This window comes from Ranitomeya variabilis, chromosome 3 (genome assembly GCF_051348905.1).
Source record: "Ranitomeya variabilis isolate aRanVar5 chromosome 3, aRanVar5.hap1, whole genome shotgun sequence".
NCBI classification, from domain to species: Eukaryota; Metazoa; Chordata; class Amphibia; order Anura; family Dendrobatidae; genus Ranitomeya; species Ranitomeya variabilis.
The window spans coordinates 373,044,665-373,061,078 of NC_135234.1; the positions used below are offsets into that span (position 1 = coordinate 373,044,665).

The 16,414-nt window shown below is 42.6% G+C and overlaps 2 protein-coding genes across 21 annotated transcripts in view; both read right to left on the reverse strand.

The window, feature by feature from the left end:
- VAV1 (vav guanine nucleotide exchange factor 1) overlaps positions 1-5,364 on the reverse strand; it is a 157,587-nt gene extending 152,223 nt beyond the window's left edge. For all 4 annotated transcript variants that reach the window (XM_077295973.1, XM_077295972.1, XM_077295971.1 and 1 more), the window contains exon 1: positions 4,848-5,364. In XM_077295973.1, the coding sequence (XP_077152088.1) occupies positions 4,848-5,051 (204 nt within the window). In that variant the 5' untranslated portion in view covers positions 5,052-5,364. The remainder of the gene's footprint in view (positions 1-4,847) is intronic.
- Positions 5,365-5,505: 141 nt separating this feature from the next.
- Positions 5,506-16,414, reverse strand: part of MACF1 (microtubule actin crosslinking factor 1) — a 377,759-nt gene continuing 366,850 nt past the window's right edge. For 10 of the 17 annotated variants that reach the window (XM_077295969.1, XM_077295955.1, XM_077295967.1 and 7 more), the window contains 4 exons: positions 13,476-13,687; positions 12,405-12,515; positions 11,283-11,397; positions 5,506-6,748 (listed from right to left, as the gene is read on the reverse strand). In XM_077295969.1, coding sequence (XP_077152084.1) covers positions 6,513-6,748; positions 11,283-11,397; positions 12,405-12,515; positions 13,476-13,687 — 674 coding nt within the window. In that variant the 3' untranslated portion in view covers positions 5,506-6,512. The remainder of the gene's footprint in view (positions 6,749-11,282; positions 11,398-12,404; positions 12,516-13,475; positions 13,688-16,414) is intronic. The other 7 variants (XM_077295963.1, XM_077295966.1, XM_077295965.1 and 4 more) reach the window with 1 other exon arrangement.

The window sequence follows — 16,414 nt, forward strand, 5'->3', positions numbered from 1 at the left end:
TAAAGTTGAAAAACACATTAAAAACGCTGCATGTGAACATAGCCCAAGTGGTGGAGGAATATTTTGGTCTGGGGTTAATTATTTTGCCTTATATACAAGTCATTACCCTGGAAAGGATGTACCTTAACATATTTCCCAGCAAAATCCATTTTGGTTTCGTTTTTGTATGTTTTTTGGTGCACCTGTAAAAATGGCATGAAACTCTGACAATATTGCTTACAGCTGTGACATTGGAGGCACAAATGCTTCCAGGGGCGATCCCCCATGATGTTCCCATGTCATTTGAGCAGTGTTTCCATCATTTTCAAGCGTTTTTAGACCTTAAAAGGACCCCCGGGGGGATCGTGGTAAAAATACTCGGGTTTCCCATAGACTTACATTGGGCTCGTTGCTCGGGTCGAGTACCCGAGTACTTTAGTGCTCGCTCATCACTAGTTATGGGTCTAAAAGAGGTCACATAAGGTGACTATTCCCATAGACATCCACCATAGTAACTGGAGAAGGTCGCAGGGTAACAAATTTCATTCCAGTTCTATATTAGTACTGATTCTAGACCACTTGGCAAATAATCCTGACAGAAATGTAACTTTTATTGAGTTTCCAAGGTTACAAAAACATGGCATTTTCTAGAAACAGCAGCATGGCTGAGGACTACAGGTTGTGTGTGGAATTAGATTTACTTATGAGCCACGATATAAACCCAAAGTAGTACCAGTCTGGCACTATTTCTGGAAGAAAGCCATATTTTCCTAACCCTACACAACCATTTTAGGTTAGGTTCACACACATAACAGCGCTCTCCAATGAGCAACCCTCTGGGCTTTCCGTCAGAATCCTTGAAAAACAGGATTCTGACAGCAACTCACTATTATGAGGCTGATGGTGTAATTGTGTACGCTGTCTGACCTCCTCTGTTTTGGTATTCATCATTTTCAGACATGCACAAAAACGTGGTAGACAATGTTTTTTCCATGTCTGAAAAAGACGAACACTGCCTGACTAGATGCCAGGCAGTGTCCAAAGTGATTCCTGTTGCATCACAATAGTGAATGACTTGGTCAGAATCCTGTTTTTCGGAAATTTTAATAGTAACCCTGACATAGTGTTTAGGGACAAAGAAATGTACGTGTGTGACCTTACCCTTAACTGCTAGTTGGCCAATATGCTTTATTGTAGACAGTGTCTCAATCAACCAAAGCCAACTGTCCCAGAAGCGATGACCCTGGAGTGCCAGAAGAGAAGTGACAATTTGCTCCAACTTCACTTTCACACATTTAAAGTGGTATTCTCCAGATTGGAAGTTAAAGCGCTGGCGGTCTGACTGCTGGGACCCCCACTGTGGGGAGCATGACAGGATGTCACTAAACTTTGGAGAAGGAAGGCCATGATGCAACACCCTTGTTGTAATCTTCTGGTCCTAAGGCCCCTTTCACACATCAGTTTTTTGCCATCAGTCGCAAATCCGTAGAATTTAGAAAAAAATGGATCCGGTGACTGATGCCGCTGGATCCGTTTTTTCTCATAGTCTTGTATTAGCGAAGGATTGCGACTGATGGCCTCGCAATTCATCCGTCATTCGCTGGATCCGTCAAAAATTGTTTGTCTGGCGGCCGGAGACAACGTAGATAGTAACGTTTTTTGTGTCCGTCGAAAACACGGACAGCGACGGTCCGCAAACTTTTTATTTTTGCTCTTACGTTTTTTCCCCTCCCTCTTCAAAGAGCCATATTTATTTATTTTTCTGACTATATAAGGGTTTGTTTTTAGCAGAATGAGTTGTAGTTTGAATACCATGAACGGTCCCCAAAAAAACTCTGTAAAAAAATCCCAAGTGAAAGTAAATAGAGAATAAAAAAAAAAAAAAAAATGGGGCAAATTTATTTAAGTAAAATTACAGGGCAACATGACTAGAGTTGAGCGAATTTTTGAAAATTTGGTTCGGATAATGATCGGCAGCGAATATTGAAATTGCAACATTCGCCGAACGTCATTCAAGTCAATGGGAGTTGAAATGAGCGAATATGTTCAGACCCAATCTTCAAACATAAATTCGGCATGAATAGGGTACCAATACGGCACGAATATGGCAAATTCAGATTCGGCGATCATTTCCGAACAAATTCGTTCATCTCTAAATATGACTAGCTCAGTACAATTATTATTATTATTACAATTACAGATACCAAAATTGTATGGTTCTCTTCAATATTTTAGTGGTAATAAACTTCAGAAATTTAACCAGTTTCAGAGACCCCAACATCTTTTCTGCTGATAGAGCCATATGAAAGCTTGCTTCTTGCATGGCGAGCTGTTCTTTTTTTTTTAGTTTTTTTTTTTTTTAAAGGTGAGTATGGTGACCAAAACCCCAATACTTCAATTTTCTTTTTCTTTTTACAGTGTTTACTGCATGGATTAGTTTACAAGACCAACAACAAAAGAATACAGTTTAAGGTGGCAATAAGAACGTTTATTTAAATATGATTAAGAACATTAGTAGCATACATGGTAACTGCATTCCAAAATGGGAGAAGTCACTACACAAATTGCAATCTTCTATGTGCTTTACTGAGAATAATGTAAAAAAGCCTAAAGTACCATATACTATTTGTGGGATATACTGTTCCCCTGCAGAAGTCTGGCTGTAGTAAGGTAAATGGTCTGTGAATGGCGTCCCCCGCTGCCCCATTGATTAGTTTACAGACACAGTGATACCAAATATTTTTATTTTATTTTATTTCCTTATTGGAGGGTAAGAGGGCGATATTCATTTTTAGATTTTTTAATACATACCGTATATATTTTTTTTTCAGGTGGCAATGGCATCATTTAAATGCTGCTGTCTGTTATTGACAGCGACATTAATACCTTAATGACCGCCAATACATCATATTACTGACCTGATATATAAGAGACTAGCCTCCCCATACAGGTAACAATCCAGCAGCTGTCGGCTGTCCACTATAGCTGACAACTTGCTGCATCAGCCACGATCAGTGTTTGCACCGTCCATATCTGTTAACCCCTTAGATGCTGCTGTCGTCAATAATGACTATGTCATATAAATGTTTAGAAGAATGTGGCTTCTCCCTCTTTATCCCCATCGGTGCCCTCAGATCATGATTGTGTGGTCCTGATGGTAGCCATGGCAGGTCATGACTAAATACTGGCCTTAGAGTCTGATGGCTGTAGTAACCTGTTCAGATGTTAGGGACATTTAGGTGGTAAAAATACAATTTATCATTCCTGTCATGTCACTTTGCATTAATTCCTGAAAATCACCTGAAGGGTTAATAAACTACCTGACACCAGTTTTCAATATGTCGGGGGATGCGTTTTTTTTAAAAATGGTATCACTTTTGGGGGTTTACCAATATATATGACCCTTAAAGGCACTTCAAGCTTAGATAGGTCCCTAAAAAAATAAACTTAGTAAATTTCTGTAATAAAATGAAAAATTGCTGCTACATTTTTAAACCACCTAAAATGCTAATAAAATAAAACAACACTTTACAAATGGTGCTGATGTAAAGCAGACATGAGGGAAATGTTATTTATTAATGTTTTGCTATGGTATTACTATCTTAATTAAAGAGATAATCAAAGTTTGAAAATTGCTAATTTTTTTTACATTTTTGTCAAATTTATGATATTTTTTGTAAATAAAGAAAACATATCAACCTAAATTTACCATTATCATAAAGTATAATGTGTCACGAAAAAAACTCAAAATCACTGGGATTTGTTGAAGGGTTTCAGAGTTACCACCACATAAAGTGACACTGGTCAGATTTAAAAAAATTGGCCTCGTCACTAAGGGGTTAAAACAGGTAAGCAGCAGTGATCTGTGCTAACTTCAGGTGATGCTGAAACAGGGAGATGCCAGCTGTGGAGAACAGCCGCATCTGCTGGGTATGGTGTGGTCTCAGCTTCTCAACCTGCTGCAAACATGGGGACCCAACATAGGACATACTGTTACGAATTTTAAAACTGTATTAACAGACAACTTTCATACTTCTGTTTGTTGTGTTCCCCACTGATAGAACCAGGAAGTCAGTTGTAAGAAAAATAGTTCCCCATCCTCTCCTTGGGGAATAAGAAGCCATAAGAATTAACCTTTTATTAACAGTGCATTTCTTAAAGTGTTATTCACAAATAAATCACACCCTGCAGTCCAGTTCTAAATAGAACAGAAGTACATGTGTTCCTTCCACTCCATTTATTGTCTACGGGAATCCCTTTCCGGCAGTCTCATAGTCAATGAATAGAGCGAAGGCCACAAATGTCCATCTCTGCTTCATTCAGAAGTAATTTTATATTTTCCAATTATGTAAGACCAAAATCACATTGGATTTCTGCACCATTCTCCATTTGTGCCACTTTCTGCAATTTTAAGGGGTTGTCCCAGATTGTACTATTCTCAAAACGGACATTAACAAATCACTGATCATAAAGCAAGAGCTGGTTTTGGGAATCTGCCTGAGCATCAGGATTTTGCACACACGCTATAGCCCATCTGTGTCATGCGAGTGAACAATGATCTTTCTCTGCTTCTTGAAGTGAAAGCGCCCACAATTAGGAATTATCTCAACCACTCAAAAGTAAAAAAAAATAAATAAATCCACTTCCCATTTCAAGATCCTATACATGTCCCCTTCCTTTGTTTCCAGCTTAACTGAATGGACTAGTTTTCTATTGAAATAAATGATGGGAGACGGCGTATGCCCTCACTGTGGCTAGTAGATGGCTGCTGAAAACAGTCACCATTGTGCTACAGACTGCACAGGACTACACTTCTTTGCACATTTCAGGCATGCACCAAGACCTCAGAGTATAACACTAGCCCATACCTGTGACATCTGTGGCCGGACGTTGATTTCACTCAAGTTGACACTATGAGGCATCAGGTTGTTAAGCAGTTGGCAAAGAAGGACTCCATCCCGTAGTGCTTGAGCGAGGTCACATACTTGGGCAGTGTCCAGAATGACTCGATGATTGGGAGGAAGCACACGGCAGTCAATAAGCCATCGAGCACAGTGCCTCCACAGCTCCATCTCCACCCTGGTGCCCAAACAGGTGGAATGGATCAATTAGGGTATACAAAAAAAAGAAACCCAGCGTAGAATGACACCAGATTACTAAAAGGCAGCGTGGAGGAGATCGGCCAGATAAGACACGAGAGCAGAGTCTTCAGGCACAAGCAGCCTCATAGATGCCTGAGAGGACACTTCCGCCGTCTAATGAGGAACAACGAGCTAACTTCCTCTTCTGTAGACGACACCAGAGCTATGTGTGGTGTGTGCAGGCGTGACTAGATGTGGCCAGCTCCTGTATACCCCGGAGTAGACTATCAGTGTATATATCTGCAGAAATAACTAGTCCGCCCAGTGTAACAGGAGCAGGGGAATAATGAAGGGCAGAGCATAAACCTGCAATATAATCGGAAATGATTTATTATAATGTCTGTATAGAAAACAAAGCGGAGACAAATGACAAAGGCACGGGGGGTTATGTTGTTACTGCAAGCAATTTAATACAAAAGTGTTGTTGTTTAACAGTTCATTGGTACAGCGTCAATATCTGTCGCAAAATAATTGAGAAAAATCACACAGCAGCCTGGTTAGAACCGGATGTGATGACCGATGACAGGAGGGATCCATCCGAGCGCTAACACTTCCAACCTACAGGGTCAGTGTTGTCAGAGGAAGCCAGCGTACAAACGTGAGGAAGGAATTGTGCTGGTGAGCCCCATTTATTGGACGCACAACTGTGAGTGTTTCTTACAAAAATGAACATGTCACACAAATTCTAAGTGGAATGACCATTAAATAATAAATAAGAAAAATCCTAAGCAGATAAATAAAACAAATGTAGTTTACAATTAGAAAATCAGCTGAACCTGGCATGAGTGTAAAATGGCTGTGGAGACGCTAACCTATGCTGCACCGGGAGCTCGCGGTCGGTCGCACGTGGTGGCGCTCAGCGGCAGCTGCTAAGAGACTTGATATCGTTATTATATGGTCAAAGCAGGATGTGCAAGTGCTGTCAGATTCAGAAAGGCGAAATCTTATTAAAATCTCATGTCAGTCTCTGATCCCTCTGCAATTTAATAAAGAATAGTTTACAAAACAGAGGATTCCCATATTAAAGTTTAGTAGTGTTGCCTCAGGATATTAACCCTAACAAAAAGGGTCTCATACCCCACAAATCCGATCAATAGCCGCCTACTCTCCTGTTTTACACTCTTCGATCTGCTAGAGTCCCTGAACCTTAGCAGGAATTCACACAAGGCTTTGTATCTACAGAAATATTCACATGGAAGTAGTAACATACAAAAAGAAAAGAAACAGATAAGGCAGTTATAATCATTATTCTCGTATACATGTATAGACGATAGAAACTTCTCTGCAGAGAATCGGCGTACATCCAGATGTACAGTGCATGGTAGAAAAGGTCTCGGTCCGCCCCGTTACAGGCTACTTTGCTCTTGTGCCAGAGATTTGCTTCAGTGAGGACTATCTCTTGGTTCCTGAAGATTTCGGAGTGCTGGCAGGTTTCTTGGACATGGTGGGGATTTTAGAAGGTTTAGACAGTCCTCTGCGGGATGGTCCCCCAGCAGCACTACTCTCTGAGGTGTCTGAACAAGCGGACTGTGTCTCTAGAAGGTCGAAGTCAGAGGCATCACTCCCCCTTCGGCTGCTGGCGCGGCTTCCTGCGCGGCTCCCGGCACGGCTACCACTTTTCTTAGGATCTACAAAAAATGTAAGAAGATTATGTAGAGAACTGCATGACATCTGATGTATTCCTGGGCTTTTATTTAGGACATCTACTATATAATTGTCTAAGGGTCACTTCCGTCTTTCTGTCTGTCACGGATATTCATTGGTCGCGGCCTCTGTCTGTCATGGAAGTCGCTGATTGGTCGTGGCAAAACGCCCACGACCTATCAGTGACGCGCACAGTCCGGACGAAAATGGCCGCTCCTTACTCCCCGCACTCACTGCCCGCATACACCCCTCCGGTCACCGCTCACACAGGGTTAATGCCGGCGGTAACGGACCGGGTTATGCCGCGGGTAACGCACTCCGTTACCGCTGCTATTAACCCTGTGTGACCAAGTTTTTTACTATTGACGCAGCCTATGCAGCATCAATAGTAAAAACATCTAATGTTAAAAATAATTTAAAAAATGATTATTATACTCACCTACGCCGCCTTTCCTGCTCCTCGGGATGCAAGCGGCACGTTCCGGTGGCAAGGATTGTCTGGCAGAAGGACCTGCCATGACGTCACGGTCATGTGACCGCGACGTCATCACAAGTCCTGCGCACCTGCGCGGAAAGGACCTGACGTGACATCACAGTCATGTGACCGCTACACGGTCATGTGACCGCGACGTCATCACAGGTCCTGTGCGACAAGGACCTGCCGTGACGTCACGGTCACGTGACCGCGACGTCATCACACCCTGGGACCGGAAGCTGCCGCCTGACCCCACACAGGCGACAGAGCTACACGCGCCTGGGGAAGGTGAGTATATGTTTATTTTTTTAACCTGTGTCATACGTGGCTGGGCAATACACTACGTAGCTGGGCAATATACTACATGGGCTGGGCAATATACTACGTGGCTCTGTGCTGTATACTACGTCACTGGGCAATATACTACGTCACTGGGCAATATACTACGTCACTGGGCAATATACTACGTCACTGGGCAATATACTATGTGGCTCTGTGCTGTATACTACATTCACTGGGCAATATACTACGTGGCTCTGTGCTGTATACTACGTCACTGGGCAATATACTACGTCACTGGGCAATATACTACGTCACTGGGCAATATACTACGTCACTGGGCAATATACTACGTCACTGGGCAATATACTACGTCACTGGGCAATATACTACGTCACTGGGCAATATACTACGTCACTGGGCAATATACTACGTCACTGGGCAATATACTATGTGGCTCTGTGCTGTATACTACGTCACTGGGCAATATACTACGTCACTGGGCAATATACTACGTCACTGGGCAATATACTACGTCACTGGGCAATATACTACGTCACTGGGCAATATACTATGTGGCTCTGTGCTGTATACTACGTCACTGGGCAATATACTACGTGGCTCTGTGCTGTATACTACGTCACTGGGCAATATACTACGTCACTGGGCAATATACTACGTCACTGGGCAATATACTACGTCACTGGGCAATATACTACGTGGCTCTGTGCTGTATACTACGTCACTGGGCAATATACTATGTCACTGGGCAATATACTACATCACTGGGCAATATACTACGTCACTGGGCAATATACTACGTCGCTGGGCAATATACTACGTCGCTGGGCAATATACTACGTTGCTGGGCAATATACTACGTCGCTGGGCAATATACTACGTCGCTGGGCAATATACTACGTCGCTGGGCAATATACTACGTCGCTGGGCAATATACTACGTCGCTGGGCAATATACTACGTCGCTGGGCAATATACTACGTCGCTGGGCAATATACTACGGGGCTGGGCAACATACTACGGGGCTGGGCAATATACTACGTCGCTGGGCAATATACTACGTCGCTGGGCAATATACTACGTCGCTGGGCAATATACTACGTCGCTGGGCAATATACTACGTCGCTGGGCAATATACTACGTCGCTGGGCAATATACTACGTCGCTGGGCAATATACTACGTCACTGGGCAATATACTACGGGGCTGGGCAACATACTACGGGGCTGGGCAATATACTACGGGGCTGGGCAATATACTACGGGGCTGGGCAATATACTACGGGGCTGGGCAATATACTACGGGGCTGGGCAATATACTACGGGGCTGGGCAATATACTACGGGGCTGGGCAATATACTACGTGGACATACATATTCTAGAATACCCGATGCGTTAGAATCGGGCCACCATCTAGTGTACTAATGAAAGAATAACGAAAGCTCCTTTAATTACCTATAGGTATATAATATATATCTCATGACAAGGCACTAGTGAGTGGACCAATGAGCTAACTTTGTGAGTACAGCGGTTTTCAGCCCTTTTCACATGACATCTGTATGACATGTTTAGTATGTACCGTGGGAAAGCTCTGATGTACATGCTAAATGTATGTCAAAGGGTTATACCTGCTCAATGAAGGCCAAAGAGTGATCTTGTAGCCTCTGGCTGGCCGCTAAAAACCCACGTACCCTAATCATATACTTATTTTCTTTTAAGTCACATGCCTTTGGTTAAATATACGCATTAGGAAGCTGCAATCTCCATAGTGCCCGGCTACCACATGTCCCTGGGGCCAGGAGAACTCTACATCCGTTCTCTAACCCTTCTCCAAGAGGCAACAAAGGCAAGAACAAAGCATAGCTTACAGGAAAAGCCGCCAAGGAGGGCACCATGCTTACACAGAGCCTGGCAGACATTTCTGCATTTCCCGCTCTCGGAGGACAACGCACATCACTGTGAATGAGACCATTCTTTTGACACTGCTTTAGGGGCAGCTGTGTAAGGACATCTGCATGGGGGGTAGCCCAGCATTGCCATTCTCCTGGGGACCCTTAGGGTATGTGCACACGTTGCGGATTCTCTGCGGATCCGCAGCGTTTTTTGCAGTGCAGAAACGCTGCAGATCCGCAATTGATTTACAGTACAATGTAAATCAATGAGAAAAAAAAAATGCTGTGCACACTTTGCGGAAAATCCGCTGCGGTTTAAAAGAAGTAGCATGTCAATTCTTTTTTTTTTCTTTTGAATCTGCAGCGTTTTTGTACCCACTCCATTATAGAAAACCGCAGGGGTAAAAAACGCAGCAAATCCGCAAGAAAACCGCAGCAAAAACGCTGCGGAACCGCACAAAAAAACGCAGGTGCGTTTTCTGCCAGGAGAGACAGATTACGCACCAGAAATTCCTAAGTCGAATCCGCAACGTGTGTACATAGCCTTACATAGTTCAGAATCACTGCAGACACTTTGAATCTGTTGTCACTGCAATTTTATTAATTTTTTTTTTTATTTCTGCCATGTTGATGTTAGAGGTGGTAAGCTAGTGTCAAGAGCAAGGGCAATATACTGCACTGTATGCCTATATAGTGTATATTGGCTCCCACAAAACCCTTAAACCGAATAATGGCTCCTTACATAGCGCTCAAAATAGTATAATCCAGGATGCAAACACAGATGAAAATGTAATGCTGGGCAGAGGCGGTACCGGCGCTAACACGGACCCCTCCCTCTGACTCACGTGCCCCATAGCGGCTGCATAGGAGTTGCCACTGTCTACGACCACAGTGCCCATAAATGAACTGAATTGATGAGAATCTGTATATACAAAGAAAACATGTCTCCTTCGCAGCTCCCTTTCACACAGGATGTGTATTACAAAGCGTATTGACTTTTACCCTCCAAGTTAATTTATTTTACCATTAATCACATACTATTTGCTTTAAAAGTGTGATGTTGCTGTGTTAAGATAATCATCTTTAACACATTCTACTCCAAATCAAGTTACAATATTTCTCCTAGGACAGAAGTATGGGTAATATGTGGTTCCCTCTGCACTGCTAAAGAAGAAAAATCCAGGAGACAATAAAACTTGATGCGGTTATATTATCAATGTGTTTCAAAGACTTCTCTGACTTCTTCAGAAGGATATAACCACACAATCAGATGATTTTTCCTTTGGATCTTCCTCAGCAGCGCTGTGGAACCACGTATTATCCACACTTTTGTCCTTCTACGGTTTTCTTAACCCGTGGATCTGCAGCAGCTGATTTCCCCAGGACTCAGTTTTTCTTGTGTATAACACAACCGTACCAGATGAGCAATTTTCCTGCTATTACTTGCCCTCTTTCATTGAATTTTCTGTCCCACTGTTTTTTTCCAGCATACAATATTTCTCCTGTCATATAAACTGGGAAATACTTTATACACCTTTTCGACAGGCCTTATTTTTCAACTTAATATTTAATTTAATTTTCCAATTCACGGGAAGGCTGCAAGATAGACATAGTGTATGCTTCAGGAGACCTTTACTGCAAGTACCCTGGAAGGACAAATCAGACAAGGTCTCAACAGAGCCTGAGCTTGTCGGCACAATGTTACGATTTCAGGAGCAAAAATACAGCGATTAGAATAGATAATTGTCAGGAACAATAACCTTTTCCATTGTACAATCATCATTAGATTTATGGCACGTTGCTGAAAATGATCATCACCAATAAAGGTGCCATAGTATTTAGGATATTACGTACCAGGGCGACTTGATTTGGCACCAGGTGGGGTGGTTCCAGACATGTCTCCTGTCAGGGAAGAGCGGCTCGTATGGATAGCAGCTTTCTTCATTTTGCTGCTTTGCGCCGGCGTTACCTTAAAATGCCCATAAAATAATACATTACAAAGGACTCAATGCAATAGACAGACAAGCCAACAGTTACACTCTTTTATGGTTTGCTTGAAAAGAAAAAAAAATGCTGTTTTACTACTACTATACATAGCAATAAACACCACAATCTAAGTCACTTTCTATTCACTATCACACTACAACGCTCTGTTACTGCATCATCGCTGCAACAAGACTGATACCACCAGCATTAAGAAGTCAGAAATCTAGGGCCGTAAATATGTTTATGTCTTCAGGCTGGTGTAGATCCAGTCTCTGCTTGGGTCAAATCCAATGTTATCAGGCTGCACGCTGGTAGTGGTATTACTTACATGAATATTTCTATAATCTATGTCAATAAAGGCATTTCTAGCATGTTGTACTGGAAACAAGGTAGAAATACCCCAAAGCAATGCGTTTATCTTACAAAAGTCCAATAAATCTTAATTCTGTAGTGGTGTCGATAAGTCGAAATTCCAGAATATCTACATAAGAAAACCATTTTTTAAAGTGAACAGAAACGATTGACCATGCTTAAAGTTCATCATGATACTGTGCATTTAAGTGAAGGCAGTGCATACAAGTGACGGTCTACTGACTGAAGGAGCATGCATGCAATCTTATCTATATTTTTATTGCATTTTGAGTGAACACCAATCTGAAAGAATTAAGATTTAGAATTTGCAGAAATCTTAGTGAATTACAAAATCATGCATTAATATCGGAGGGAAAAAATCCATGGTCATTTTAGTATAGAGAGACCATTCTTTAGTTTTCCAACCAGTGTCTATGTCAACATGCCTTAACCCTCACATATTAGAAGGAAACGGATCAAAAATGGGAAAGTTGATTTGTTTGGATAATGACAAGTATTTCTCATCCATTCCAAAGACAATTGTTAGTTAATTCTAGAAAACATGACGAGGCAGAGTGTTAGCAGGAAGATGGCTCTTGGAAAGGGTGGAGGCTCTATTGTTGGAGGACCATACTGTACCTCACATGACGGAATCTGGTAGTCTGAGCATTCGGAGCCCCTAGAGGGCGTGCCAGCCTTGCTGTTTACAAGCCAGGGCTTCTCGTAACAGCGAGATGGCTGCTGTGGGGTCTGCGGGAGGGGCAATGACACACAGGACGGATGAGGGAAGTGAGCGGAGATGAAGAAGGGTGGTGAGTTGTCACAAAAATGCAAACAAAAAAATACATCTAAACAAACAAAATCTGAACAAAATACTAAAGCAGATCACGTAGACAAGGTAACATTTAATGTCTAAATCAAAGAAACCATCTGGAGAAACTCAGCCCATTGCATGGGTTTTCCCATGTTATACAGTGATGGCACACTGCTAGGATATACTGTTGCTTCATAATAAGTGGGTGACCGAAATCTAAGACCACCACCAATCCTGAGAATGAGGCGAATGGAGCGTTAGTGAAGACGTATGTCCCAACCTTCTCTTAGAAGCCGAGATACATTTCAGCCTTTCATCCCCAAATGTTCCGCTACGTAAAGAACCTGTGTTTCTCCTTTCCATTTGCTTTTATATGAACGTAAATGTATGAGGCATATCACACTCTAGGATCAGACTACACAGGGTTTATTTGTAGTCAGTAACCATGGAGGGGGGATATACAGATATACATGGGTAGTAGTAGTAATAATCAACATTCTTTTCATTTTAATATTTCTTCTTACTATAGAAAGGAAATATTGATGGCTTTTAAAGGTTACATAACATTAAGTCTGTGTAGTGTACCTTGGTCTCTTGCATAAAACTTACTAAAGGATTACATGGCCATGAACATGTGCTTTATGCATCCAGCCCCTCCATCTCATAGCAGACATCACTTTCCATAAGTACTAGAAGTACTCAAAGAAGGTGTAATTGTTCATGAAAGATCCCACTATTAAACCGAAACAGTCTACTTTTGTCAATATATTTAAACCTCAAAAATAAAAGACGCATGGCATTAAGAATCTGTAAAGCCAAAGGTACTGCTCTTCATACCTCTGGTGACATCCCACGATACACATGCTAATGTCAGACAGGTCAGGAGCAAAACTTACCTTTGAACCACTTGCAGGAGTAGCGGGTGAGGATGGGACGGATGTACAGCTATGGTTACTCTGGCTGGCACTAGAGCTGGACCTAGTAGGAGAGGCAGTCCTGGAAGACGGTTTTGACCTTCGCCCTCGTGACCTGAAAGGAGTCATTCCCTGGGAAACTCCTTCGGGTAGTATAAACTTCTCTCGCAGCTCGAGATTAGTCCTTCCCCTTGCTAAATAAGAGAAATATGCAGAGGTGAGGTTACATCTCCTGTAACTGCACTTACAAGATGAGCAAAAGTTAGAGCAAGCAAGACACATTTAGTTCAGCAAAACACGTTAACATATAGCAGGCGAAGAAGGGTTAGGTTGAGTTAAGAGTCAAACATCTGATAAGCCACACACGTTATATAATACCTACAAAAGACATGTAATCCCTACTTACACCACATTACTGGAGAAGCCTATAGAATCTATACATCCCCTGTGTACGTCCCACAAGGCAGGACGATCACTATACTGAGAGGAGCAAGAAGACGCGGTAGAGAAAGAGGAGATGGCAGAAGTAAAAAGCTGCAGTAATTATGCAGCGTGTACCTCACTGAGTCAAGTGAATCTTCAAGAATAATAAATAAAAAAAAAACTAGTGGAAAAGGTGCACATAATCGCACGCATGCAGGGCGCAGGCGCGGGATTCCAGTGCCACAACTGCAGGTCACGTGGCAAATTAACACCGGAGGAAGGGATTTCTTCCAGGCACCGCACACCCCGGATCCAGGAAGAACTAACTAACATTAGAGATTAAAAGTCTATTTCTCAGCAACAAGACCGCAGATATGAAGCATACAGCTAGAATGGTCAAAATCATCCTCTCACCGGTATGCCCATAGTAATAACCTAACAGCGTCTCAGAGTGACAGATTCCCTTTAAAAGGGATCGTACACTTCTGGGGACAATTTTTATTTGATTTAAAATGGCCACTGTTTTGTTACAATGACAGAAAGTGGTTTTAGAATGATAAAGGGAACCTGCCATGTAAAAAATGCTATTAGCCTTCAGATATGGGGTTATTCTGCAGGGTAATAGTGTTCTGACACCATGTGGCGTCCGCACTGAAAGCACCGCTGCCGGGAGGAAGTGTTCCTTATTTCCTCTGACAGAGTTCGGCTTCCAGTCATAGGTCATGGTGGTGAAAGGATGTGGTTTCAGTTACCGCTATATGTTTAGAGAGCGACCGCTGTATTCACGCCCCCTTCACTGACTGACTGAGGGCTCAGCATTAGAGCAGACTTCGGAATCCTCAGTGTGCGCCTTGTCAGGATCCTCCGGGCCAGGAGCATACAGACTCGTGATTGCAAGTATGTCACTTGCATACAAGTGGTCACATGTAAACTAGACATGCGTGGCCTATCTCAATACAAGTGAACGGAATGAAGCCAAAAAAGTCTAGGTGGAATGTGACCAGAAATATGCAAATCCCATACTTGCAATCACATGACAGCACCGGACAATCCTGACAGCAGGCACTGTGAGGATTCACAAGACTGATAAACTGCCTGAAGACTTGAGCCCCAATCCTGGACAACCCCTTTAACAATCCAGGAAACAGCTTCTGACAGTGTAACAAGACCACTGCCATTTTGATGTGCTATAGTGATTACATCCCTGGAAAAAACATGATGTGCTAATTAACCCCTTAAGGACTAGGGGTATTTCCGTTTTTGCATTTCCATTTTTTGCTCCCCTTCTTCCTATGGTCAGAACTTTTTTATTTTTCCGTCAATATGACCATGTGAGGGTTTGTTTTTTGCGGGACGAGTTGTACTTTTGAACGACACCATTGGTTTTACCATGTCTTGTACTCGAAAACGGGGAAAAAAATTCCAAGTGTGGTGAAATTGCAAAAAAAAGTGCAATCTCACACTTGTTTTTTGTTTGTTTGTTTTTTTATTATTTTATTTTTTATGATTCTCCAGGTCATTACAAGTTCATAGACACCAAACATGCAAGTGATAAAAAAAAATTCCAAACTTTGTTAAAAAAGGCCTATTTTCTGATACCCATAGCGTCTCCATTTTTCGTGATCTCTGGTCGGGCAAGGGCTTATTGCGTGCCGAGCTGACGTTTTTAACCCCTTTCTGTCATTGGACGTACCATTCTGTCCATGTGGGGTGGGCCCTACTTCCCGAGGACGGAATAGTACGTCCAGCACGATCAGCCGCGCTCACGGGGGGAGCGCGGCCGATCGCAGCTGACATCCGGCACTATGTGCCAGGAGCGGTCACGGATCGCTCCTGGCACATTAACCCCCGGAACACTGCAATCAAACATGATCGCAGTGCTCCGATGGTATAGGGAAGCATCGTGCAGGGAGGGGACTCCCTGCTTGCTTCCCTGAGACGATCGGTACAAGGCGATGTGCTCACCTTGTACCGAGCGTCTCCTCCCTGCAAGCCCCAGATCCAAAATGGCCGCGGGGCTGCATCCGGGTCCTGCAGGGAGGTGGCTTCACAGCGCCTGCTCAGAGCAGGCGCCGGGAAGCCTCCCTGCTGTGCATCTCAGATCGCTGATTTGACACAGTGCACAGCAAAGTGTCAGATCAGCGATCTGTCACTTTACTGTGATGCCCCCCCCCTGGGGCAAAGTAAAAATGTAAAAAAAGAACAAAAATTACGCGTTAAAATAAAAAAAATCCTAAATAAATAATAATAAAAAAAAACAATATTGTTCCAATAAATACATTCCTTTAGCTAAATAATAAAAAAAAACAATAAAAGTACACATATTTAGTATCGCCGCGTCCGTAATGACCCGACCTATAAAACTGTCCCACTAGTTAACCCCTTCAGTGAACACCGTAAAAAAAAAAAAAAAAAAAAAAAAAAAAGGCAAAAAACAACGCTTTATTATCATACCGCCGAACTAAAAGTGGAATAACATGCGATCAAAAAGACGGAAA